This window comes from Paramisgurnus dabryanus, chromosome 17 (genome assembly GCF_030506205.2).
Source record: "Paramisgurnus dabryanus chromosome 17, PD_genome_1.1, whole genome shotgun sequence".
NCBI classification, from domain to species: Eukaryota; Metazoa; Chordata; class Actinopteri; order Cypriniformes; family Cobitidae; genus Paramisgurnus; species Paramisgurnus dabryanus.
Window position 1 is genome coordinate 10,051,514 of NC_133353.1, and position 25,697 is coordinate 10,077,210.

General features: G+C 37.4%; 4 protein-coding genes and 1 long non-coding RNA gene across 10 annotated transcripts; 3 read left to right on the forward strand and 2 right to left on the reverse strand.

Moving 5' to 3' along the window:
* The first annotated feature begins 21 nt into the window (after positions 1–21).
* On the forward strand, positions 22–3,018 carry lrr1 (leucine rich repeat protein 1). Of its 3 annotated transcripts, none has more exons than XM_065275107.2 (5): positions 22–231; positions 488–690; positions 872–970; positions 1,739–2,466; positions 2,543–3,018. In XM_065275107.2, exons 2-5 carry the CDS (start codon positions 508–510, stop codon positions 2,796–2,798), a joined length of 1,266 nt encoding a protein of 421 aa, XP_065131179.1. In that variant the 5' UTR covers positions 22–231; positions 488–507; the 3' UTR covers positions 2,799–3,018. The 3 variants fall into 3 exon arrangements, with proteins under 3 accessions (XP_065131179.1, XP_065131180.1, XP_065131178.1); XM_065275108.2 differs by having other exon boundaries at positions 493–690; XM_065275106.2 differs by having other exon boundaries at positions 23–231; positions 507–690; positions 2,543–3,015.
* A 178-nt stretch (positions 3,019–3,196) lies between these two features.
* dnaaf2 (dynein axonemal assembly factor 2) lies at positions 3,197–5,906 on the reverse strand. Its single transcript, XM_065275096.2, has 2 exons — positions 3,819–5,906; positions 3,197–3,713 (listed from the first exon to the last, which is right to left on the reverse strand). The coding sequence occupies exons 1-2, from the start codon at positions 5,166–5,168 to the stop codon at positions 3,255–3,257; spliced, it is 1,809 nt and encodes a 602-aa protein (XP_065131168.1). The 5' UTR covers positions 5,169–5,906; the 3' UTR covers positions 3,197–3,254.
* Positions 4,018–10,525, forward strand: LOC135761030 (uncharacterized). Its single transcript, XR_010537677.1, has 4 exons — positions 4,018–4,147; positions 4,244–4,348; positions 4,450–4,588; positions 10,088–10,525. It is a non-coding gene; the product is annotated as an uncharacterized lncRNA (long non-coding RNA).
* On the reverse strand, positions 9,634–13,500 carry LOC135761028 (kelch domain-containing protein 1). Of its 4 annotated transcripts, none has more exons than XM_065275111.2 (13): positions 13,169–13,500; positions 12,573–12,643; positions 12,240–12,357; positions 12,046–12,161; positions 11,870–11,954; positions 11,712–11,795; positions 11,565–11,645; positions 11,337–11,395; positions 11,104–11,213; positions 10,952–11,024; positions 10,707–10,791; positions 10,549–10,622; positions 9,634–10,124 (listed from the first exon to the last, which is right to left on the reverse strand). In XM_065275111.2, the coding sequence occupies exons 1-13, from the start codon at positions 13,259–13,261 to the stop codon at positions 10,094–10,096; spliced, it is 1,080 nt and encodes a 359-aa protein (XP_065131183.1). In that variant the 5' UTR covers positions 13,262–13,500; the 3' UTR covers positions 9,634–10,093. The 4 variants fall into 4 exon arrangements, with proteins under 4 accessions (XP_065131183.1, XP_065131181.1, XP_065131184.1 ...); XM_065275109.2 differs by having other exon boundaries at positions 9,637–10,167; positions 13,169–13,499; XM_065275112.2 differs by having other exon boundaries at positions 9,637–10,124; positions 10,549–10,601; positions 13,169–13,498.
* A 172-nt stretch (positions 13,501–13,672) lies between these two features.
* pole2 (polymerase (DNA directed), epsilon 2) lies at positions 13,673–24,660 on the forward strand. The gene is made up of 19 exons (XM_065275114.2): positions 13,673–14,027; positions 14,192–14,292; positions 14,423–14,498; positions 14,584–14,661; positions 15,645–15,738; positions 18,047–18,121; positions 18,229–18,312; positions 19,488–19,544; positions 19,635–19,683; positions 19,767–19,839; positions 19,926–20,098; positions 21,352–21,441; positions 21,527–21,581; positions 21,681–21,740; positions 21,827–21,904; positions 21,993–22,101; positions 24,015–24,191; positions 24,289–24,356; positions 24,460–24,660. Exons 1-19 carry the CDS (start codon positions 13,954–13,956, stop codon positions 24,476–24,478), a joined length of 1,590 nt encoding a protein of 529 aa, XP_065131186.1. The 5' UTR covers positions 13,673–13,953; the 3' UTR covers positions 24,479–24,660.
* The last annotated feature ends 1,037 nt before the right edge of the window (positions 24,661–25,697 follow it).

Sequence of the window (25,697 nt, forward strand, 5' to 3'; positions counted from 1 at the left end):
GCAAATTGTGGAAGCGCGCGGAACGATGAACGTCATACGCGCGTTACGTAACAGATCAAACATGATTAAAGTGGAGTTTACGTTAACTAAACAGTTATGTTAATCGATTTGTTATTTTCAGTAATCGGTTTCATTCATCGCGTGAGCTTTAGGTCTGTTATGGATCTGTCGGTTTGTTAAAAATCTGAATTGAAACAGAAAAACGCGAAGGGCGAGCGCTCACAAATACAGGTTTGTTCAATTTGTTACTGATTTCATTGTTATTTAACTCTAGCAGATTTATGGTGAGTTATGTTCACCAGTTGATCTCCTAACCAGTTAGTAATCCTATGTACACCATTGCTTGAACTCGATGCTCGTGTAAAAGTGTTTACATCTTAAAATAACATTGCACCGACACGGATTGTGATGATTTTGGACTTTAATTTGTCTTACCCTGATTAACCCAAACATGCAGTCTAGATGTCCGTCTGTGTCTCATTCACAGTTCAGTGTTTGTGTGGCAGGATGAAGTTGCAGTGTGATGTGGAAGTTGTTAATCGGATGTTACCAACATTCGGTATGAAGAATAAAGGCAAACCCAGTCGAGCAGTTTTATCCATCGGCAAACATGTGGACAAAAGTTCCCAGAACAGCAGTTTGTATTTACTGATCTGCACTGCTAAAGACAGAAGTGGATCCAAGTACAAGGCAAGACTTCCTTACTGAAAACTATTATATGATGCTTTACTTCATGATGTTTATATGCCTGTTATTGAGTGAAGGCATTGACTATTGAGGACTGAGTGCAATTTTTTTTATTACTGGCTTTTGCTTGTAAGTTGTTCTTACAGATGTTGTGCAGATGTGTCATTGGATTTTTTCTGTCCAGCTGAAGGAGAATATTGAAAAGTTTTTTACGTGGTTTGTTGAAGAGGGCAAAGCTACGGTTCGACTCAAGGAACCGGCTGTTGACATCTGTTTGAGTAAAGTAAGAATGAGATCTCACTTCTTCTACTTTAAATTGGCAATTTTTTTGAAGCAGCAGTAAATCTTTGTTGTTTTTAAGATGTGTTTTGTTCTTCCATATACTCCAATACTACATTATTTGAGTGAATCAACTCATCTCTACATTTTAATCACAGAAAATGCTGTCTTAATGAAAAACTTTTGCAGAATTCAACAGAATATTCTTAAAATAAACACACACAAACTTGTACTGTATACACAGAAAGACACACACACACACACACACACACACACACACACACACACACACACACACACACACACACACACACACACACACACACACACACACACAGTATAGACAGACAGACAGACAGACAGACACACACACACACACACATGCAAACGCGTTTTGAAAGCTTTATTGTAAGCTTTATTTATTCAGATTGCTCTCATGATACTTTGTCCAACACAAGTCAATCACACAATCAATCTCCATTTTTCATGCTAGCTTACACAAGTAAATAAATAATGCTTTTTCCCTTAACGTATTTCTAGTAAAGTGTTACTGCTCAACACAGGTCTTGTTTTCTTGGGTAGCACCTTGATTTAGGAACAAGTGTTTAGTTTTACTGTTTAGCTGTATGGGGTTGAAATCACACCAAGTCTCTCTTCTCTTTCTTTCTTTCTCTCTCTCTCTCTCTCTCTCTCTCTCTTTCTCTCTCTCTCAGACTTTGTAAAATGTTTGAAATGATTCTTGCTTGATGTATTGTGTGTCTTTTTGCTGCAGGCTGATATCAATGGCTTGAAAAACTTTCTCTCTGCTGCCCGCCTTGCACATCGGGGAAGTGACACGGACACCCTCACTTTGTCCACGCTAACGCCGGCCCGGGCCAGAGACGTTGAAAAACCTAAGAAGAAGCTCACCATCTTGTCCAAGAAAGACTATCCGCTCACATCCAACTTCCCTTATTCCCTGGAGCAGCTGCAGGTGTCCTATTGCAAGCTGTCAAGAGTGGACATGCGCATGCTTTCGCTCAAAGCTTTGCGCAGGTTGGATCTCAGCAACAATCACATCAAGAAGTTGCCGTCCACTATTGGGGACTTGAGCTTTCTCGCCGAATTAATTCTTCACAATAACCATCTGGAGAGTTTCAGCGATGCTTTGTGTGTCTCAACTCTGCAAGCGTCTCTTCAGCATCTTGACTTGAGCCAGAACCAACTAAAGGTTCTGCCTGCTCGCTTCTGCCAGCTGCAGGAACTAGTGAACCTAAAACTGGACGATAACAAACTAGTACAACTCCCTTTTCAAATTGGGCAACTCGCAAAGATGCGGTTCCTCTCTGCTTCTCATAACCAGCTCACTGTGCTTCCTGGAGACTTCAGAAAGCTGAGTCTGGAAAACTTGGATCTGTTTGGTAACCCGTTTACTCAAGCTAATGCTCTCGAACACACAATCCATCTCACGTTCCCGCTGGCACTACAGGAGCTGACGCTGCGTGCTGTGGTTAACCATAGGTGAGGGCTGATGAAAGTGTGAGGAATGCTGATGAAATGTCATTTGATGTTTATTAATGTGTTTCGTTCATTGCAGAATCCCGTATGGACCTCATATCATTCCCTTTCACTTATGTCACGAGTTGGAATTCTTTAAAACGTGTGACTGCGGCCGAGCCTGCGTGAACTCCTACATCCAGACCGCTGTCAGTATGAACCTGCATCTGGTGTCTCACACTGTGGTGTTAGTGGACAACATGGGCGGCACAGAAGCTCCAGTGCAGAGACATTTCTGCTCGCTTTTGTGTTACTGTGAGTTCATGGACAAGTGTGTTCAGCATGGCCTGAGATGATGTTTAGTCTTTGTTTTTATGTTTGTTAATGGTAGCAGTGATGTTTTGTGTGTCATCTTTGTTGAAGGTGTGCAGATATCATCCAACGAGCAACAGCTTGTGTTTTTCAGTGTTTGTTTTATTTTTTTCTGATTCATGTTTAGGAGATCCTCCATCACAATAAATGTTGTTAAACAAATAAAACTTATTAAACTAATTGTAGTGCCTTAAAATTAGCATTTTGTTTCTTTGTTACATTTGATTTGCATGACTTCAATAAATGATGTATTCCTAAATTAAGATGGAAACCCAACACTATAACTCATTTAATTGCATTTATTTAACAGTTTTACGTTATTTTCATTTAAACAATGTATACAAAGAACAAATGGCTGTGGTAAGTGAACCGATTGGGGATCAATAAATGAAGGCTACAAGAACTCCCAAATGTAAAATGCTTATTTAATTTGACCCCTATCAGTCCAAATCAAAGCAGAGAGAGTTTTGGAAACACAGGGCAGCAGAGGTCTTGTAGTCACAGATAATCATTTCCTTTTCATCAGAATTGGCTTCTCCCGAATCTGCAGGACGAGACCTTGAGTTATTTCCAGCATCTTCAGGTTCCTTTAACTGGACCATGATTTCCTCAGTTAAGGCCGCAATCATGTCAGTCCCATGTTTTAGTGCAAAGTTGGGCTCTTTTCTGGTCTGTGGCTTTAGTGACAGCGGTTCGATTAAATTCAAATCCACTTCTTCATCTTTAGGGTCCTGATTCAGTTGTGTTTGTGTCATTGAATTGCTGGTTTGCTGATGTATTCTTTCTGTGTCATGGGACATCAGTGGCTCTTGTCTAAGTTCTGCTGTAGCCTGAAATGTCGTTGTTGGTTTTCTCTCAAACTCTTTAGCTGCTCTCACAGAATCTTCGCTGACAAACATCTATGAAAAAGAAAGACAATTGTGCATATTTTACTAACGTCTAATTGAATAAATGACTGAATGCTGTATATGTCATGATAAGTACACTGTTATATGCTGACTGACCTCGTGTGGATTGATGTTCATATCAGAATCAATTTCTTGATCATCCAGACTGATTTCTGCGACACATGTGTTAGGGAAATAATTCGTTTCCTCAGTTTTGAGAGGTGTTTCCGTTTCACCGACATCACAACTGTTTGATAAACACAGCGATTCTAAGGCAACATTTATCTGCCCACATCTGTCACTCGTGGACTGGGTTAAAATATCACAGTTTAAATCGGTGTGTTGTGTCTCGCATAGCTTTTCTTTATCCTGGTGAGCCAGCAGTCCTGCTTTACCCTCAGACTCTCTCTTCTCTTCTTCATCATCATCATCACATTTTATCTGAGGTAATTTGGTGCTTTGCTCTGGTAAAACAGGAAGAGTTATTGTCAGCTGCTTTGTAGTTTTGTTGAATTTCGCATCTCCTTTATCTTCATCCACAGGGTATGAGAGGAGAAGCTCCAGTTTATATGATGGTTTCTGGGCCTTTAGGATGAAGAGTCTCTCTGTCACATTAACATCAACATCACGAGCAGATGCGAGCAGAGGTAAATTGATGATGATGATGATGTCTTTGGGTCGCACACCGGTGACCGAATCTCGGGAGTACCTGTAATTCTGTAAATCAATAACTGATCTGTATTTTAAGGTGTAATGTGGTTCTATGTGCTGGATGGAGAATGAAGATTTCGTTTCATCAGGACAGGCAGGACTTTGGACATCTGGTTCTGGATATGGAAACGACAGATCTTCCGCACATGGGCTCTGCATCTGTTTCACATATCCAGGTATTGGCTTGCGGATCACAGCTGGATGTGGGACACCTTTATATTTGCTCTTCAGCAGCTTTATTTTACTTGTTTCCAATTTAACTTGAAAAGAGTCTTCAATCCCTTTGATAGCAGTGCTGTTGATCAGCCTCATAAATCTTGCATTTGTTACCGCCATGTGAAGAGCGTCTGGATGAAAAACCACGTCATAGATGACACACGCCGTCCCTTTAGCGTCTTTGTCGGGTCTGCCGGGTGTCAGGCTGAAGGGTAAAGTCCAGTTTTGACCCGCTTTACCGTCTCTGTCTCGAGCGGCTTCACATGAAGGTTTATCGATCAGTGGATCGGAGCACACATTAATGAAACATTTCCCGCCTGCGATGCTCGTCTTCAGCACGTGATGAGCTTCAGGGTGAATAAACTTCACGTGCATGCCTCGGTCTGCCTCGAGCTGTTTTATGTCTTCCTCGTATTGTCTCTTGTTGTCCAGGTTCGAGATCTCTGCGGCATAATCACCGAGTAATTGACGGAAAGTTTCGTCTTTAAGAGCTTCACTTAATCGATTTACTTCATCACGTGTCAAATTCAGCGCTTCCATTGCCAAGTAATGCTGTTATTTACACTATATATTCAAACGTTGTTCGTTTATAAACTGTACCTAATGGATCCTGTTCCGCTACTGTAACCATAGAAACTGTAACCACAAAAACCTGCTATGACAACAAGAGACCGGCGACAGCTGCTCTGCTCTGACGTCACTTTAGTCCTCCACGCACGCACGTGGTTTACATGACTTCGGTTTCTCCAATACATTGCTGCTTTGTGAAAAAAAGTGACTTTTCAACGGGAAATCGCATCATATTCTGGAGTCTGGACATACAAATTTTTAATGTACTGTCCTGTTACCTTTATTTGATGTTATCTGTTCTTTTTTGTTTAATCCGCTTACCCGCTTCCTATCCCTACCGTGTCTATATATTATAAATATTAATTTCTCCCTAGGGTTTTTTGTCCTCATTGGGTTTTCTCCTAGGGGTTTTTTTAGTCCCAGGGAGAGTCAGCCAACTTTGGCTTAACTTAGCACTTTACTGTATACGTTACATTATTAATACGCTCGATTACACGGTTTATCCTTAGCCGCTATATTCTACTTCTTATACTATGTATTGATTTTCAGTGTTTTCTACATCTACTCATGTAAAGCTGCTTTGCAACAATTAACAATTGTGAAAATCGCTATATAAATAAAATTGAATTGAATTGAATTAAATACTAAACTAGAGTTTTTTGTGTACATGCACTTCAAGGGATAGTTCACTTTAAAATGAAAATTCTGCCATCATTTACTTATCCTCATGAATTTCTTTTTTCTGATGAACACAAAAGAAGATATTTTGAGAAATGATGGTAAACACACAGCAGTAAGTGAATTTAATCGGTACCGTCAACTGTGTGCCTACCATCATTTATCAAAATATTTTCTTAGTCATTTATCACAATACTTCCAAAATATGTTTTCCTACTATGGAAGTCTATGGTCTCTTACTGCTGTGTGTTTACCATCATTTCTCAAAATATCTTCTTTTGTGTTCATCAGAAAAAAAGAAATTCATACAGGTTTAGAACAACATGAGGATGAGGAAATGATGACAGAATCTTCATTTTAAAGTGAACTATCCCTTTAATACACTTTAATTTGAAGTTACACCATGCATATGAAACTGATTCAGTGGAATGGCCTGCACACACACGCGCACACACACATGAACACACACACATATTCATTCATTCATTACACACAAACTTATATATTTCGAATGTTTATTTCTTTTAATTTTGATGATTATAATTAACAACTAAGGAAAATCCTTAGAATATTGTGAAAAGGTTCAATTTTGAAGACACCTGGGGTCTCATTTATAAAACTGCGCGTAGGATCCTTACTAAAAGTCTACGTACGCACAAAAGCCAAAAAATGAATAAAACCAAAGCAATGTTTCCTTAATAAACACAGATCACCTGCAAGTGTGCGTACATGAATCATCCTCAGATCCCACCCTGTAAGCCCAGTCTCCCAACAAGTTTGTTTTTTTATAGATCACAACCTTTGCGTGGGAACTGGCGTACGCACGTTTCCAGCCCTGTTTTGTGCGTACGCACGCTTTATAAATGAGCCCCCTGGTGCCTCACTCTAATCAGCTAATTAACTGAAAACACCTGCAAAGGCCTTTAATGGTCTCTCAGTCTAGTTCTGGCTACACAATCATGGGGAAGACTGCTGGCAAAAGACGACCATTGACACCTTGCACTAGGAGGGCAAGACACAAAAGGTCATTGCAAAAGAGGCTGGCTGGTCACAGAGCTTCGTGTCCAAGCATATTAAAAGAAAGGCAAAGGGAAGGAAAAGATGTGGTAGAAAACAGTGTACAAGCAATAGAAATAACCAGTGGTGTAGTCTACGTGATACGCAGGTATACGCCGTATACCCACTAGGAATGGTCAAGGATTTCCGTATACCCACTAAAAATAGGGCGAGGATGCGTAACAGCATGGTTTGGTGACATTTCAAACTTTGTCATAATTTAGGTGTGAAGCACTGACAATTAACATGCTACACTTGCTATTTTAGTGGGTTGAAATGCATATACATATTAGTCTATATATTTGGTGTGTTTGCCGCACTGCGCAATCCGGCATATGAAATCAAATTACCATTAGCGGGCGAAAGTGACCGGGGAGCAGACTGGTGTGGCGCTACAAGAACTCACATGCGAGTGACAGCAAAGTACCGCGAGAGCGATTGCAGTTATCACATGGAGAAATCTGCTTTGAATCGCCCTCGCGGTACTTTGACATCATCAAGAGGTCTGCTTTGCGCTAAATGAATTTGAACCTGCAGTTTAGCTGCTCACGCGACACTGTAAACAAACAGTCCATGTGGAGAAGTGAATGAGTGGAGCAGTGCTGCAACATAAAATCCGGAAAGTTAACAACGCATGGGAGTAAAAACATTTAAAACATAAGTCCAGTTTATTAATTTATCTGGAGGTAAGGCTCCAAATGCAATAAAATAAGCCCGTGTTAATGTCCTGATGGTTTTTAGCTGTTTTGAGTTTCTCTTTCAGCATGTTTGCTTGTACTTCAGTGTTAAACTTCCTTTCTCTGTGTTCATTTATATATCTACGTTCAAGATGTATATGTCTGCGTTGATGTTCAGTTCAGACTTGCAAATTAAAGATCATTTTCTTTACTTTGGTTTGGGTGTCTAATATTAGGCTACATGATGGTCTTCTAATAATAATTAAGTAAAAGTCTATTTTCATTTTTAGACAATGCTTGTATTATATGCAAAAAAATAAGCTTTTTATATCAATGACTATGCAAATTAGAGTTAATTCATGGTCATCTTAAATGTGTATTAATTAAAAACATTTACATTATTAAATTACACATGGTAATGTTATCAATAGTTGTCAGATAATAGCTATTGAAAGAGGAATAGCTATTGAAAGTGGATATTTTTTCTCCTTCAATGCATGTGTTAGCCGCGGATTGAAGATTGTAAACAGTTTATTTAATTTTAATTAACCGTTAAGTAACTTTTGGCCCCGAGTTAGATGTAGATTAACACTACTCACTACAAAAATCTAGACTACACCACTGGGGATAACCGCACCCTGGAGAGGGTTGTGAAACCAAACCCATTCAAAAATGTGGGGGAGATTCAGAAAGAGTGGACTGCAGCTGGACTCAGTGCTTAAAGAACTACTACGCACAGACCTATGCAAGACCTGGGTTTCAGCTGTCGCACAAGCCACTTGAACAACAGACAGCGTCAGAAGCGTCTCACCTGGGCTAAAGACAAAAATTACTGGGGTGGTCCAAAGTTATGTTCTCTGATGAAAATAAATTTAGCATTTCCTTTGGAAATCAGGGTCCACATTGCTTTAGGTCCAGTGTAAAGTTTCCACAGTCAGTGATGGTTTAGAGTCATCTGCTGGTGTTGGTCCACTGTGTTTTCTGAGGTCAACAGCCGTATACCAGTACGTTTTGGAGCACTTCCTGCTGCTGGCAAATTTTATGGAGATGCAGATTTCACATAGTGTCACCTGCACACAGTGCCAAAACTACCAGTACCTGGTTTAAAGGCGCTCTAAGCGAATAATGTGCGACGTCACTTCCTGTTGATGTTTGAACTGTTTTCAAACAGACAGAGCGTAGCTAACTCCTCCCCCTCCCCCTCCCTTCCGTGCTTTCATGAACGCGCCCAACCCCCACCCCCAAATCCTTCTTGTCGTTTATTGGCTGGAACACTTTGTTATGGTTTCTGTTTGTAGGTTTGGCCATTTGTTGATATTGCCGTTTGTGAAGCCTGGGCTGTCTACAGAGATCGCGTTTTTTTACAGTTTGATCAGCGGACAGGCAGCAAGCAGATAGTGAGGAGATGTTTCCGGTATGTAACAAAAAATGTTTTATGGTCTAAAACGCTTCAATTCGCTTAGAGCACCTTTAAGGACCATTGTATCCCTGTTCTTAAGTGGCCTGACCTTAACCCCATAGAAAATGTATGATGTACTGTGAAAAGGAAACATATCGCATGCCAGACCCAACAATGCAGAAGAGCTGAAGCCATTATCAGAGCAACCTGGGCTCTCGTAAAAATTGAGCAGTGCCAGAGTCAGACTGATCGAATATTGCTGCAGTAATTCGGGCAAAAGGAGCCCCAACTAAGTATTGAGTTCTGTACATGCTCATACTTTCCCTGTTCATAATTATGTTGGCCCAGATTTCTAAAAATCCTTTCTGTGTATTGGTCTTAAGTAATTTTCTGAGATACTGAAGTTGGGATTTTCCTTAGTTGTCAGTTATAATCATCAAAATTAAAAGAAATAAACATTTGAAATATATCAGTCTGTGTGTAATGAATGAATACAATATACAAGTTTCACTTTTTGAATGGAATTAATGAAATAAATCCACATTTTGATGATATTCTAATTATATGACCAGCACCTGTGTGTGTACACAAACAAACACACACACACACACACACACACACACACACACACACACACACACACACACACACACACACACACACACACACACAGTGTTTTTCTCACTATAGAGACAATAACACAAGGCCAGTATGGAACAATTCAGGTTATAAACAAACTAGACCACAGATTTACCAATGAAATGTTGCATGAAACTTGAGCTGAGTGACTACTGAATAACATTTACACTTTTCCAGTTTCCAGCAAATGTATATTTAAATATATTCCTGACCAACGCAAAACAAGGATTTATATAAGGATTATTTTGCAACGCTCCAGTATAAACATATTCTAGTATTCCAACAGTTATTTTTATAATCATGAAAGAGAACTTGCTTACCATAATGTAAACGTTTTAATTGTGCAGTAGGTTATATTTTAACACTTATTTCACTTCTTTTAAAAACATTTTATAGCTTTCTAGTTGTTGGCCTAAAGAAAGTTGTCCTTTTCTGCACAGCAAATCTCAGTTTTGGTGGTAAATGGCGAATCTGGTTCTGGAAAACACGGGCATGGCTTGCAATGAAGTCCTTACATAATCTGTGTAAGTAAATCTTATTAGTTATTATTATATTGTCAACACAGTCCACAGAATGAATCATCACATATTTACTTCAACTATTGGTTAGGAAAATGTTTAGTTAATGCATTACAACAGGGGTGCCCAAACCTGTTCCTGGAGGGCTACTGTCAAGCAGATTTTAGATCCAACTCCAATCAAACACAGCTGAAGCAGCTAATCAAGGTGTTCAGGGTTTCTTGATAATTACAGACAGGTGTGTTGGAGCTGGGTTGGAACTGAAGTCTGCAGGACGGTAGCCCTCCAGGAGCAGGGTTGGGCACCCCTGCATTACAAGGTATACTTTACAAAAAGATCAATCATCTTAAGGATCTGTTCATTTTTATTTTATTGATATTTACCTTAACAGTGAGTATGGCTGAGTTTGAAAGACAAGCACATCTTTGGAATGGCCCTTCGATAAAAATGATATAATCTTTAAAGAAAACCAGCTAAAAGAGTCATTTCACTCACAGCATGTCACAATTATAATGTTAACTGTTCAGCATAAGAGACTTACTGTATCCACTAAAAGAATATAATCATGACTTCCACCAAACACAATTACATCTGAGTCTCTGCCTTCACAAGCCGTGTGCCACAGCCTGAGGAACAACAGCAACAACAGAGAATAAAACATACAATAACAACTGCTTATAGGTATGTTTTTAATCCAATCATATCACAAGTGCATACAAAAATTCTTAAGGTTATCAAAGTGCTTTTTCTGAAAATGTATAAGGCTACAAAAAACCTTTTCCATACCGAGGTTTATCTTGGTTTGGATTTTCCATTTGATTCCATCCTTGTGTCTCCAGATTATATATCCAACTGTCACCTGAGAGGAAAAAGCAAAGCAAAAATGGTATTGTTTGAATGAAACATGGCCTAAAATAATGTTTGTTTATTTGACATACTCATAGGTCTGCAGTCCACGCTAAGCCCACCAAATAGAAAGAGTGAAGTATCAGACACGGCTGTCAACGAGTGCCATGATCGGCCTAAAGGCACTGCTGTGGTCGGTACACTGTGAAATTCAACAGAAGACAGACAGCAGCTTTACATCAATTACAGGCTTAATGCTCGAGTGCCATCTGAAGTACATAAGCAAAGAAATATTATAGATGAGTGAAAACAAATAATGTCTTACATTTCTGACCATGTCCACGAATTCAAATCCATAGAAAACATATCACTGGTTCTTGTCTCCTTAACAGACCAAACACAACAACAGAGTCACTCCAGCGATCCTTCTCAAAAGACTTTAGGGTTGAAATGTACTGTATAATAATAGTCGAATAAATAACAACGGTGCTCATTTTCTGTTCACTCTGAGGCAGTAGCTGGTGCTATAAAACACATAGGAATAATAACTCACCTTTATTCTTCCACCACATATGTAACCTTTACTACCAATCGTGGCACCAGCATGAGCCGCGCGTGGAGCTGGACGATGACCCTGTTGCAGAAAACCACTCATTAACTAAGCATCAGCTTCATTTAATGGTCAATGTGAATGACTTACAAAGGTCTGTGGTTCAGTCCAGCTGCAGTTTTCTGGATCAAATTGATGAATTTCATTATTCCATCCCCAGAAAACCTCCTCAGCCTGACAGAAGAAAACAATGATTTGAATCTATTACCCATTTAATAACACAGTCTTTAATCGTGATCGCAAATTACCCATGATGCTTCATCAACCACAAAGCTCTTCGGATCAGTGATTTCATTCAGATGTTTGTGTCCGTATCCCCCAAAGTAGATCATTCTGTGTGAAGACATTAACAAAGTCTGAATCAAATCTAACACAAAATGTACTTGATCAAATTAGAAGCAGAAGTTTTAAGAGCAAACCTAACCTTCCTTTATGTACCCAGCAGGACAGTTTATCTCGCGGCGATGGCAGAGACCCCGACTGATATCGTGTCAACTTCCTCCACATATACTTTCCATCTTGGAGACTGACAGAGTAGTGCTAAAACAAAACATATTTAGAGAGATACCTTTGTGGCTTATGCAAATAAAACAAGGGGGACAAGGAACATGGATTTACTTCATTTGTCTGTCCATTATCACAGCAACCTCCAAATATATACAAGTATCCATTTACAATGCAGCCACACGTCCCTGACATAGACGGGGGAATCGTGCCACACATGTGATGTTTTATCCTTTAAAATGAAGAGTACACTTTAGTAACAAAGTATTCCTTTCTTTTGATAACATCTTTAATGTCCTGCAAGGGATACTCACCTCACTAGATAGATAGATAGATAGATAGATAGATAGATAGATAGATAGATAGATAGATAGATAGATAGATAGATAGATAGATTTACGTGAAGTAACAGAGTTACAATTTTAGCCAATAACAAAGCGTTCCTACCATAAACCAGTTTCCAAGTCATACAGCCAAAGCTCGTCACTTCGTAAAAAAACTTCATCATGTGCTACTGACTGAAAGAAAGAAATTTATTGTGTTCAAGAAAACTTATTCAGATTTGTATGAATAAAGGTGCTGTTAAACATGGTGGAACAACAGAAAATTCTGTCTTTCAGAAAACATGCGAAAGCCTTTAAAATGTGTCTTTACAATAAACACTGCAGGGCTCAACGTAAATAATTTATTATACTGGCCTGTCAGGTCAGTGGTTCAGGTTTTTGATTGCCCTGACAAAATTTTCACTGACCCCCCACCTCAAAAAAAAAGATTTCAGTGTCACATATTTAAAATAATCAAAAAGTCATATAATTGTGTGTGTGTGTGTGTGTGTGTGTATACAATGTAAACTCTTAATTCTGAAACTTCATAATATTCTCATCAGAATACATACAGACAAACTGCCACAGGCAGAACATCTATTTTAGTGACTGAGATCGAAGCAAATACTGTTTACTGGCCCGAGCACCTCTCACGGGCAGTCCTTTGTGTTGAGTCCTACACTGTTATAATAGTTAAATCATGTGTTGTTGTTTTATTACCACATATCCGCCCCAGACATATAAATACTGCCCGTCCACCACTGCCGTGTGTCCGCTTCTCTCACGAGCCACCTGCTCCTCCTCATCACACATCACGATTAGTAGTAGGATTCTTAATATCGCTGTTATTAATATGTTGTCTCATTTATTATTACATCTGGGGACATTTACCAGCTCACAATGTCTGACGTAACACAGATCAGCGCCTTGATAAACTTTATTTGAGCGGGTTCAAAACAAAGGTTTGGTTAAGAAAATCTAGTTCCAGAGAGAAAGAAGACTCTTATTTTAAAAGAGTTGTTGTTGTTGTTGTTCTTCTTCTTCTGTGTTTTTTATTGGCAGTTTGCAAACATGGTGCATTACCGCCATCTTCTGGATTGAGGTGTGAATTAATCGGGATGTCAATGCTATGTTATGCTACTAAGGAGATGAGTTAAGAAAAAAATTACAAAGAAAAAAATATAATAATAATAATAATAATAATAATAATACAAATAAAAGTAAAATAAAATGAAATAAGTTTGTGTGTGGGGGGTGTCCTTTCCTATACTATATCCTGGCATAAGTTGTTTGAGGATTTACCTCAAAACTGCTGGGTTAATTAATAGATTGTGATAGGCTAATACAAGTTTTCCCTTTATCATCTGCAAAGATCTGCTTCTCACACTCCAATACAGTAGAACCAAAGAGTATAGAAGTACCACCAATAAAACCGAAGAAGAAGAAGATGTTGTTTGCGGAAGTTGCGTCTGAAATACCGGAAGAATTTTTTTTCGCGGGAGCAGATGAAGATGGAGGACCGCAGACTGAAGCAAAAAGTTAGCTCTGGATTTAAAATGCGCGGATTGATCCTACGACCGTATGTCACAATTTAACAATACACTACTGTTGTTAAGTAAAAGAAAGTGACTTGTTTAGTGGCTTTAGAGAACAGTTACGATGACCCTAATAAATATTAAACTTGTTAACTTACATGACATACGCTTGATAAATTCTCATAAAGTTTGTGATTTGTTTTGTCAGTGAGTCCAGCCGTTATCTGCTGCAGGTTCTGGAGTCTGTCAGTGAAGCAGATCTGGATGAAGTTCTTGAGCGAATCTTAGATGCTGTTGAAAAACAACCGCGTACGACTATTACACTGAGGAGAATTATGTGGATGTGAAAGAGGATGATGATGATAATGAATGATAATAATGATCTCTCTCTTTGTCTGTCTGTCTGTCTGTCTGTCTGTCTGTCTGTCTGTCTTGTTAGTGTCGTCCAGTATGATCGAGCTCTCTGTGATAGAGATCGCTGTGCAGGACTGCAGTCAGTCGTGTGATGAGACCATGTAAGAGTTTATCTGCTGACTGCTGAATGAACTTACTGCTCATGCTGTTTAATATTTGTAAAAATCATTTTTCTGTTTTTCACAGTGAAAATGTTTTCAACATTATTGGAGCTTTTGATGTGCCTCGATTCATCTATAGCACAGAGAGAAAGAAATTTGTACCGTAAGTCTCATTTTTTCTGTCCTCACAGTTTATTCAACGTTTTAAATTTCGTCAAGTGTATTAAGTAGGGTTGTCAATTAAAATATTGAATCTAGATTAATCGCATGATTGTCATGAGTTAACTCGCACATTTCTATTTGTTCTAAATTTACATTAATTTAACACTTTTTAAGTTTTTAATACTCGAATCAACATGGGTGTGATCAAATATAGATGCTTTATGCAAATGTATGTTTACACCAGCCTGTTTACATTTTTGACCGAACCATCAGCCATTGCTTTGTAAATGAATTTTCAGTTTAGAAGTCTCTTTCTCAATTTCTGTTTGGTGCTGCATCATTTGTGACCCATGCTGGCAAATTGAGTCCGAATGAACACATTTTCAAAAATTAGTTTTGACATTCTCCATTTAAAAAAAATCAAAACGATGTATGATTTGTTGGAATCTGACACACATGAAAGAACTACACCTGTTTGAAGTTGACAGTCAGCCAAATTAATTTTGAGAAAAAAACTAAATTCCCAAATCCATACTTTAAAATTACTGTAAAACTAATAGATTTGGCACACACAGTCAAAAACAATATCAATATATGTTAAACTTTTCTTTCTTTTATTGTTTAATTGACATTGAGACAGACAGTTTTAAATCTACTGTAACGCAATGATCTAATATAATCTTACACATCATATTTTCCAACAACATGATTATTTTTCTGTAAACGCACACCTAACCTGTCAAATGTCTTAAAAATAGACATCAGATCAATTTCTTTGGTAACCGTGGCATAAGAGGAATAATTGACTCCGCTCCTTCAAATTGTGCATTATTTTTAAATAATTCAACAGCCCATCATCGCCCATTATTCCTTAAATATATTTCTTTTGTTGAAATTATTTTGTTTATTGTCACATGTCAAAACTTTAAAAGTTTTGTTTTGTTTTTGAGGTATAGAGTATGACCTCTGTCTTTGTTTTTACAGTATTAGCATGACAACCCATCCAAGCCCTAAACTCTGTGGTCAATCCAGAGATAAAGCTGAGCTCTTCAGAGAGCGATACACCATCTTACAGCAGGCAAGAGTCTTTACCGTGTGATGATGATGATGTGCTATTGTTTGAACTTCATTGTTTACTCCACCTTTTCATTTAGGGTTAGGTCATGCCATGTAACACACATGGTTTTGGGTTTCATTTTTAATTTTTCTAAAGCTTAGGGTTAGTTCATTATTTGTCATGATATACGTTCACGTTTTTTTATTAAACAACATACAATATATTTGTAATTAGATTATTTATTTATTTATTTATTTGCCCTTTATTCATTTTATCAGCATCATAGCAATTTATGTCATTACATTTAACAAAGTGTAAAAAAATATTTTTTTTGTATTCCTTTAGACAATATACAATAGCACATAATATCACATAATATTTATGAATAAGTAGTAATACTGGTGGTAATGTCGTACATGAGTCCTACCGATCGCAACAATTCTTACTTTGCCTTCTCTTACAAAATAGCATTTAATCACAGAAAAGCTACAATTCTGCAATAAATACAATGCCCAACAAAAGTCTTGTTTAGTGTAAAACATAGGGGTGTGATAAAATCTTGGTATAATGTTAATTTGGGAATCATATAAAGATATGTTGTGTTTGACTGTAATCATTAACGTTATTATTCTCATCAGTTAAAACCCCCAATATGAGTTTACAAGTCCTCTGAATATTAAAATATTAAAGATTAAGTGGATTTGAACGTCATTTGGCTTCAAGTTGGTTTTCCCAATATAAATTTAAAGTAAAAATAACATTCACCAGTTCCCTGGCACCCTCTGCAGGCATTTGTTATAATACATACTTACATAGTGTTGATTTTTATTACATTTTGGGGCGGTTTGCCAAACAAGGATTAGACTAGTCCTAGACTAAAATAAATGTAAGAGCTGTTCAAACTGAAAACAACTTGCACTGACATATCTTAAAATACATCAGTGCCCTTTGTTTTGCCTCAAAATGCACACAAGTAATGATTTAAGTAATGCAAGTAATGATTTAAGTAAGGCATGTTTGTTAAAACATTTGTTTTGTTAAAAAGTTATATTTCCTAATTAAACTAAGGCCTAGTCTGCCCCATTGTATTTTGATGTTTTGTGGAATGAAACCATGTGTTTACTTGGATTTGATTCTTTATGTCAACCAATTATTGTTGCCTCATCATTCTTATATTATAAACTTTATTATAATATATGTCACTCATTGTATTGGTTATTGCTCACTTAGGTTTATTATTAATACCAAAAATATCAAATTACTTTATTATCAATTACCAAAATAAGTAAACCTAGTCTCGTCTTGTGGAGTAAGTGTCCCGTCACACCCATAGTAAAACAGGTTGAAGATGAACAAAGATGCTGTGTAGTTAATAAATAATAACTAGGGATGCACCAAATCCAGATTTTTTGGGTTCGTCCGAATACGAATCCACTGTTTAAGATTCGGCCGAAACCGAATACCGAATCCTACTCGGATCCTTATTCCATTTAACACAGTAAATCACATTAATGAAGTAAACAAAGTCCACAGCAGTGTATTTTTCATTTTATTTGATTTTAACTGTAAAAAACAGGATAGGCAACATTATGCCAGGATGACAAGTGGGAAAAAATATTTTGACAATTACCATAAGCCTATGCATAATGAAAGCAAGGCTGTGTGATGTGCTAGTTTTTTCCAGGTGCGTCCACGAAATGTGAACCACCCCTAAGGCTCACCGAAAGAAAAAGCTTATCCCCACATCAGCACCCGATGTGTGTAATCAATGGCCGCGTGACGTTGACCAGCGTAGCGCAAAAATCTAAGATTCGGCCGAACCCAAACTCCGTCAAAAAGCCCAGTATTCGGCCGAATCAGAATCCTGGATTCGGTGCATCCCTAATAGTAACCTAATTCCTCACAAGCAGTTAATTAAGCTTACTAATGCCTCTTCTCCGTTGAATATGAATACTCCACTTATTAATTCGATTTGTGATTGCTACCATTATGACTTTAGTCGGATTATCAAAAATCCCTGTTAACAAGTTTTTTAATTAAAGTATTGTTTTAATTGAGTAAATATTGAATTATTGTTTTTCATTTTAAACGTACTAACTGATTAATTTCATGCTGAATTGGTACTCCGTAGTATCAGCATGATTTGATGCCATTAAAAGTGAAGTTCATTACTATGCAAATATAGTTACAGTTTTTATTTTGTTGTTTTATATTTAGGTAATACTTGTGGAATTATAATCATAATAGATATATTGATGTGACTAATAGTGCATATTTCAGCTTTGTTATGTGGTTTATATAGTTTTCTTTATATTGTCTTGTATAACAGCGGACACACAGACATGAACTTTTCACGCCTCCTGTGATTGGTTCAGCTCCAGACGAAGGGAGAAACAAATTCCAGGTAAAAATGATCATGCCTTACTGTTGATAACAGACACATGGTCCTCTTGTTTTTTTGTTTTTTTGAAATCAACCAGACTGTACTAATGGTTCATATTGGATTTACAGCTGAAGACAGTAGAAGCTCTTTTGGGCAGCACGGCTAAACTTGGTGAAGTGATTGTTCTGGGCATGATCACACAGCTTAAAGAGGTATTCAGACATCTGCATAGCTTCTTAATAACTCTGTCAGGACTGAACTAGTGCATAGGACCAAGTTTTCATATGAATTAAATGGGTCTTTCTATTACAATAAATACTTATATATTCTTATAAAATGGATCATTTTGGTTCTGGATGCTTATTATTTAGTGGTGTTCCAGGTGTTACTAAGGGGAGGTGCTATGGGGCGTTTGTGGCCTATGGTTAGAGAGTTTGAGAGTCGGGCTTGTTACTTGATGGTCACCTGTTTAAAATCTAGAAATGTACATTGTAAGAACTGAAGTGAATAATAAGTATTCAGTAAATCTTACAGTAGTTGTGGGCGGGGGCAAAAGCAGGGAGGCCTGTGCATCATTGATAATGCTAAGACTTGATTTTAAATGCTTTGAAAATGTATGCTTGACAGGAAAACGAACACTGCTAGATTGATTATTATTAAAAAATAAATGTCCTTTTCAAAAAAACATTGTACGGTGAAACTGAAGAGTGAATAAACACGGTAAACTGAAGTGGTATTTATGTAAGATTAATCAGATATCCCAGATATGCAATATAAATTTAATATTAGCCTAGACTTGCATCTATCTGCACAAAATGCAAGTGAACTTGAACTAAGCGATGCACTGGCCAGAAAGAGTACCTCTCCTTGTGAATTTGCTCTTCTTAAACAAAGCTTTAAAACATGGCCAACAAAAGCACAAAGAATTCACAACAGTAACACGTTTTGGCCCTGCATGACGTGTTGCTGCAGAAGTGATTAGCAAGCAGACCACCGCTCTGTGTGTGCACTCCTCGTACTTTGACATCATATGGCGATAGATGTGCTGCGCATTGCCGCATGAATACAAACACACCGCTCTTGACTTTGAACCGCAAGCCCTTACAGTTCTAACTAATCTGACATCAAAAAAATTTTTTTTTTTAAAACCCACAGAATAATCGTTTCATGATCAATAGTCAGTGTCACATTGAAGTACTTGGACAGAAACCCTAAAAAAGGACTTTGCTTCCCTTGAGAATTAAGGCATCTTGCCTCCAGTTACTCCTTGGGTGATGCAGTGATTGGTTGCTCGCTGCTCCATGCATGTTTGTGTGTGTGCTTTTGTGTATGTTGCTTTATGTCTAGATTGCTTTATATTGTCAGAATAACGTTGTTGTACTTTCAGGGGAAGTTCTACCTTGAGGATCTAAGTGGCACAGTGCAGTTGAATATGTCAAAGGCAATATCCTTCCTTTTGTGTATCATCAAACATGTATTGCTGTCTTGACTTGAAAACAATTTGATCTGTTTGTATCTTAACACTCCTCCGCACCAGTTCCACAGTGGACTTTACACAGAGTCTTGTTTTGTCCTGGCAGAGGGTGAGTCTCCAACGAATGTTAAGATGTCATCTTTCTGGATCGTGGAGAAGTTTTATTTATACATTTCTCATTTGCATTTGCAGGATGGTATGAGGACTCTGTGTTTCACGTTAATGCTTTTGGCTTCCCACCCACTGAACCCTCTTCTTTCACCAGGTGAGGGTTAGCCTTAATTTACTAGATTACTGATTATTTATCCAAATCATTCTGCATCAAGTGAGCCCTTTGTTTTCTATGTCCAGGGCATATTATGGCAATGTAAACTTCTTTGGTGGTCCATCAACTACCGCAGTCAAGACGTCAACCAAACTTAAGCAGCTGGAGGAGGAAAATGAGGATGCCATGTTTGTTGTTGTGTCAGATGTTTGGTTGGACAGTGTGGAGGTTCTGGAGAAGATTCACACAATGTTCTCAGGTGTTGTCCTTTTTTTATTCTTTTAATTTATTCTTTTTTATTTTATATATATTTTATATATTATATTTTAATAAAAAGTGTTTAAAAAAGTGTAAACAAATTGTAGAAAAAAAGCTTATAGTAATAAACAACCTGCAGTTTAATGTTTTCATTTTCCCCTATATATGTGTGTGTGTGTGTGTGTGTGTGTGTGTGTGTGTGTGTGTGTGTGTGTGTGTGTGTGTGTATAACATGGTGGTGCAAAAATCATTTTATTGGAATGTTTTTCATTTTAAAATATTGGACCTATTTATCATATAAAAGGATCTGTGGATCTTGGGCTGAAATCTGTTTCTAGGTCACAGAAGTTGTTTGACTGGATTTGAGATGGATGTGCATCAGTTAACCAACAACAATGGTTATTCAATAGCTTAAAGTAAAGTTAAATCTTAAGAAATTTCTCCAGTTTACATTGAAAAATGTTGGCACTGCTTTTTTAACAGCTCAATATTCGTTTTCTTTGTCTTCTTTTAAAATAACAAAACAGATTTGATAATTTTGTTAATGCTTTGATTTGGAATTGAATATGTAATGTTTTCAATACATTAATTTTTTTTGCACATTATTCACTTTTATTATTTTTTTAGATTATTATGTAAACACATCTCTCTCTCCCTCCGTTATTCTTGGCTTTAAATATGGTGATATGGTCAATGAATGGTATTAAATGGCAAATAAAGTGATGTTATAGCTGAATGCATGTTGCTTTTAAATAGGTTTATAAAAGTTAATGATCATGATTTATTGATTCAACCGCAATTAATAAAGGTTATTTTATATTACCCGACATGCAGGTTAACTCAAGCAATGCATCACTATAGTGTCCAGAACCTGTCATGTTAAGGTTGTGATAAAAGTGCTGTGCAAATATCTAATATATACATTTTGATGTTGTTGCGGACACGAAATCGAAAAAATGACTTTATGCGGAACACTGCTTTTATTGGTTATATAGCCTTTTTTGTATAACAAACCAAATTCACCCAGCTAAAATCAAATTTTTTATCTCCGGGCAAGTAACTTTTGTACTCTGACAAGTGAATGACAATACTTAATTTCAAGCCCTGATATATAAGCCTTCCTTGTGGCTGTAGTTTTTCCTCGACCAACGGAATCTTCTCACATTTTCATACCTGTAAAACTTTTTAGTGTGCGCAAACCCGTAAATTTATAAACACAGTAGTTCATTAAACAACTCAAATTTTCTGTTGCAGGATATTCTGCTATGCCACCCACATGCTTTATATTTTGTGGGAATTTCTCCTCGGCACCATATGGTAAAAACCAAATAAAAGCACTTAAAGGTTTGTCGCATTTAAGAGTTTTTGTTTTCTCGTCTTCTAGTTTTCTAAAGTGATGTCAATTTAACAAAATAAATGTTGTTTTCAGAGTCTTTAAAGGCACTTGCTGACCTCATTTGTGAGTTTCCTAGCATTCACAAAAGGTAAGACCTTTCAATCCCTCAAACCCTGATACACAAATTCTACTTATGAATGTAAACAAGTGAATTTTTGTTATGGGCTTTATTGTGACCCCTTTGCAGCAGTCGTTTTGTGTTTGTTCCTGGTCCACAAGACCCTGGGCCTGGTGCCGTATTACCCAGGTATTTTACTTTTCACTGTGAAAACGTATCAGTGTATACGTAATTATCAAACACTAAAACTCGACTGGATTTGTTTGTAATAACAGATCTCCTCTGGCTGAGCACATCACAGAGGAGTTTAGGCAGCGTGTTCCCTTCTCAGTGTTCACCACCAACCCCTGCAGGTATCTGGATGGGTTTGTTGTATCATTCCTGTGTGCAAGGGGTGCCTGCATTGGAATGATATGAATTTCATTTATCTTTATAAATCAGGATTCAGTACTGCAGTCAAGAGATTGTAGTGATTCGGGAGGATCTCGTCAACAAGATGTGCAGGAACTGTGTACGAGTACCCAGCAGCAACTTGGACATCCCCACCCATGTAAGTCAAATCAGACAGAACACTCGTTTATTTTCTCTCTACCTTTCCTCAGTATGTGGTATTGCTACTTTAAAGTCCAAAAATCTGATCTAATGTTATTGAATACTGTTGCTGTTATGATGAACTTAAACCATGACTTTTTTTAAAGTCTGAAATTATTCTTTTTGAGCCTAATGATTGCAGTATTCATGACCTTGATCTTGAATAATTCCTGCTTCTATCATTTCCATCTTTAAGCAACGGTTAAGCCCTTTCTATCCGCCACAAACTGCTATGCATGCCTTTGTAACATCTCTATTAGATTACTGTAATTACTTTTACATTGGAGCCTCTCAGACATGCATTTCACGCTTGCAGCGAGTCCAAAATGCCACAGCAGGGCTCCTTAAAGGAAACAAGAAAAGGGAACATATTGCCCTGCCGATTTGATTTTGCTTCACTGGTTGCCGGTTAAATTTAGAATTGTTTTACATTTTTTAAGCATGTCTACAAGTCTCTGTAGTACGGCATGGTATCTCCTCAGTATCTTTCTTAACTACTTCACTCGCCTACCTAGTCAAAAGCTCTTATATCGGGGGGTTTGTACTTACTATTTGTTTCCAGAACCAGACTTAAAGCAACAGGAGATTGTGCCTTTGCGGTCTGTGGTCCAGAGTTATAGAATAGCCATAACAATTAATTTCTGATCTGCCCAAACCATAGCAATTTTTAAAGCTAACTTGAAATCTTAGGGTTAGGGTTTTTGTTTCCATTGCTTTTAGTCCTTGATTAAAAAAAACTTATTTTATTTTAATCATTTTTCTACAGGCTTTTATATATATATGTTATTAATGATTTGGGCTGTGATGATAAATTGTGTGATTCTGCTTGCTGTGCTTCTAAATGAATTGCGTTGAAATACTGCTACATCCAAAAGTCAGAGGTCGCTCTCGTGCAGAAACGCAATATGCACCGCAGAAGAAGAACCATTTACTAGGGGTGTAACGGTACGTGTATTCGTACTGGACCGTTTCGCTACAGGGCTTTCAGCACGGTGCACATGTGCACAGAATGGCCGAATGCAATCTGGAACAGTGTGCGGAACATAATATGTTGTGTGCGTTTCCACACAAACATATTAAGTGGCGGAAGTGTTCAGCGCAAGTCTTCTGTCAAACATATAACATAATTCGGCCTGCAGAAAGATTTACTTAGTTGTATATTCATTTGATTATTAATGTAAACGTTTACGTGTCGCGTCTAAAAGCACGTGTTCTTTCAAAAGTGCGTGAGAGGTTGCGCGTCTTTCGTTGCTACGCAATCATGAGTCGTTCTTTCTGTGACAGCAAATTTTTATAAATTAAAATTTGTTTTTTGTTCAAATAAGTTGTTAGGGTCCTGCTTTACTATCCGTATAGATCCGCCACCAGTTTGATTGGCGTGTGTGTGGGGGGGGTCTTATTATATTTTCCTGCTTTTTTGTCCTTAGCCAATCACATGCCTGAGTTATACATAGAGCAGTAATATTATTTTTATACAGAGACGGTACAAAGCCAATTCAATACTGTGAGTTAAAAAAAAACTAACCCTAACTTTGTTTTAAGGGTTATTGCTCACTTGGGTCTATTTTTTTATTACCAAAAAATGTCAAATTACTTCATTATCAATAACAAAAATAGGGTTAAGGACCGTCCTAGATCCTTTTTTTTTCAAGATTTCAGTTTCCCATTCATATATTCATCATTTAAAATTTCTAAAAAAGTGTAATATCTCGTGTCTCGTCTTGTGGAGTAAGTGTCTCATCACACCCCTAATATAAATGTATTTGTTTTCCTGTTAAAATAAACAAAAATAAGCAGATACATTTGTCATTGACTGTAGTTCATATGACATTGTTGACAGTGCAGTAAGTTTAACTTTCATTTGGTCAACAGTTTGTGAAGACCATCTTGTCACAAGGTCATCTGACTCCTCTTCCTCTGTATGTCTGTCCTGTGTATTGGGCGTATGACCACACCCTAAGAGTGTATCCCGTGCCTGATGTCATCATCTTCGCTGACAAATATGACCCATTCAACATCTCAAACACAGACTGCCTGTGCATCAACCCGGTAAATCTTTATCTGTGAACATGACATAAAAGCATTTACATTCCTGACTGTTCAGTATGTGATAAACACAAGATCTGTTGGTGTCTTGCTCTTGCAGGGGTCTTTTCCAAGAAGTGGATTTAGCTTTAAGGTGTATTATCCATCCAACCGAACTGTTGAGGACAGGTATGACTTACTGTATTAAACACAGTCAAAGTCTTCTTCATTTACACTGTTTTAAAACACATTTAAAGACCTTATGCTGATGTTTGATTTCTTTCTCTTACAGCAAATTGCAAGGGCTTTAAAGCTGACAAGACACTGGAAAATGGCACAGATGTCATCTGTTTATTTATGCTTGTATAAAGTTTTTGAAATGTTTATTCCTTTAGGGCTAATGCTCTCATAGTATTCAGTTTTTAGTTTAGAGATTACAGTTATCAATGCTTTTTTAGTTACATAAAAATAAATGGAAAAAAATTTGGTGGTATTTATTTGCAGGTTGGTTTTCACAAGAAGACATATTTCCCTTTCTGCAGTAGTAAGACAATAATTCAATAACTTTTAAAAAGTCTTAAATACCAATTGGCGTTCACACTGCAGACTTTTTATAGGGGTTTCAGATTCATGGCTGCATTTATGTAAATAGATTTCAGTCAATTCTGTCCTGCAGAGTTAAGTTCTAACCTCCAAACACACTTAAACCGTTTAAGTTTGGTTTAGCTTTCTGAACCCATGGGCACCTGCAGGATTTAATCTCTAAACTCTGATATCAGAAGCTGCGTTAGACATTTTCATTGGAAAATAGACAAAAAAATCCCTCAATCAATTTTAACCCTTCATTTTTAATGATAATATTTAAAAGCTTTTGTTTCAATTTGATTTTTAATCAAAAACCTAGCTAGAATGCGCATTCACTTATTTGTATAAAGAAGATAAATAGAGAATGTGTGTCTCTTTAGGCTACATGTTCATCACCAGACTAAAAGCAGATGAATTAATCAATGATTTATTTGCAGTGACAGCAGTATCTGGTTAAACAGCCTAATTATACAATTTTCTGACTATATATATGCCTGAACTCAAATATTCCTCATCTGCACTGAAACCCCCACTGAATGCACGCCTGTGGGTAATAAAGTCAAGACAAACTGATGCAGATTCTGTTGTCATTAAATTTTGTCTTTACCTTGGACAGTCAACTTCTTAGGTAAGTTTTCATTTTGTTCTGTAGGCTGAACCCGCACCACTCGTGCAACACTGCGCAGACCAATCAGCAAACAACATCAAATTAACACAAGACCATTTCTAGACCAGTGCCTACTAATCGCTCTCACAGAGCCCTCACGTCATTTGCGGATCAGTCTTTGCAGCGCCCTATGAAGTCAATCACCTATCACTTTTGCATGTTTTTACGAATCCCTTAAATGCACACCTTATCTTTTTATATCATACACCAATAGATTGAACAATCTATTTAAAATTATGTTAAAAATCGAAATGCATTAATGCCTTCTCATGGTACGC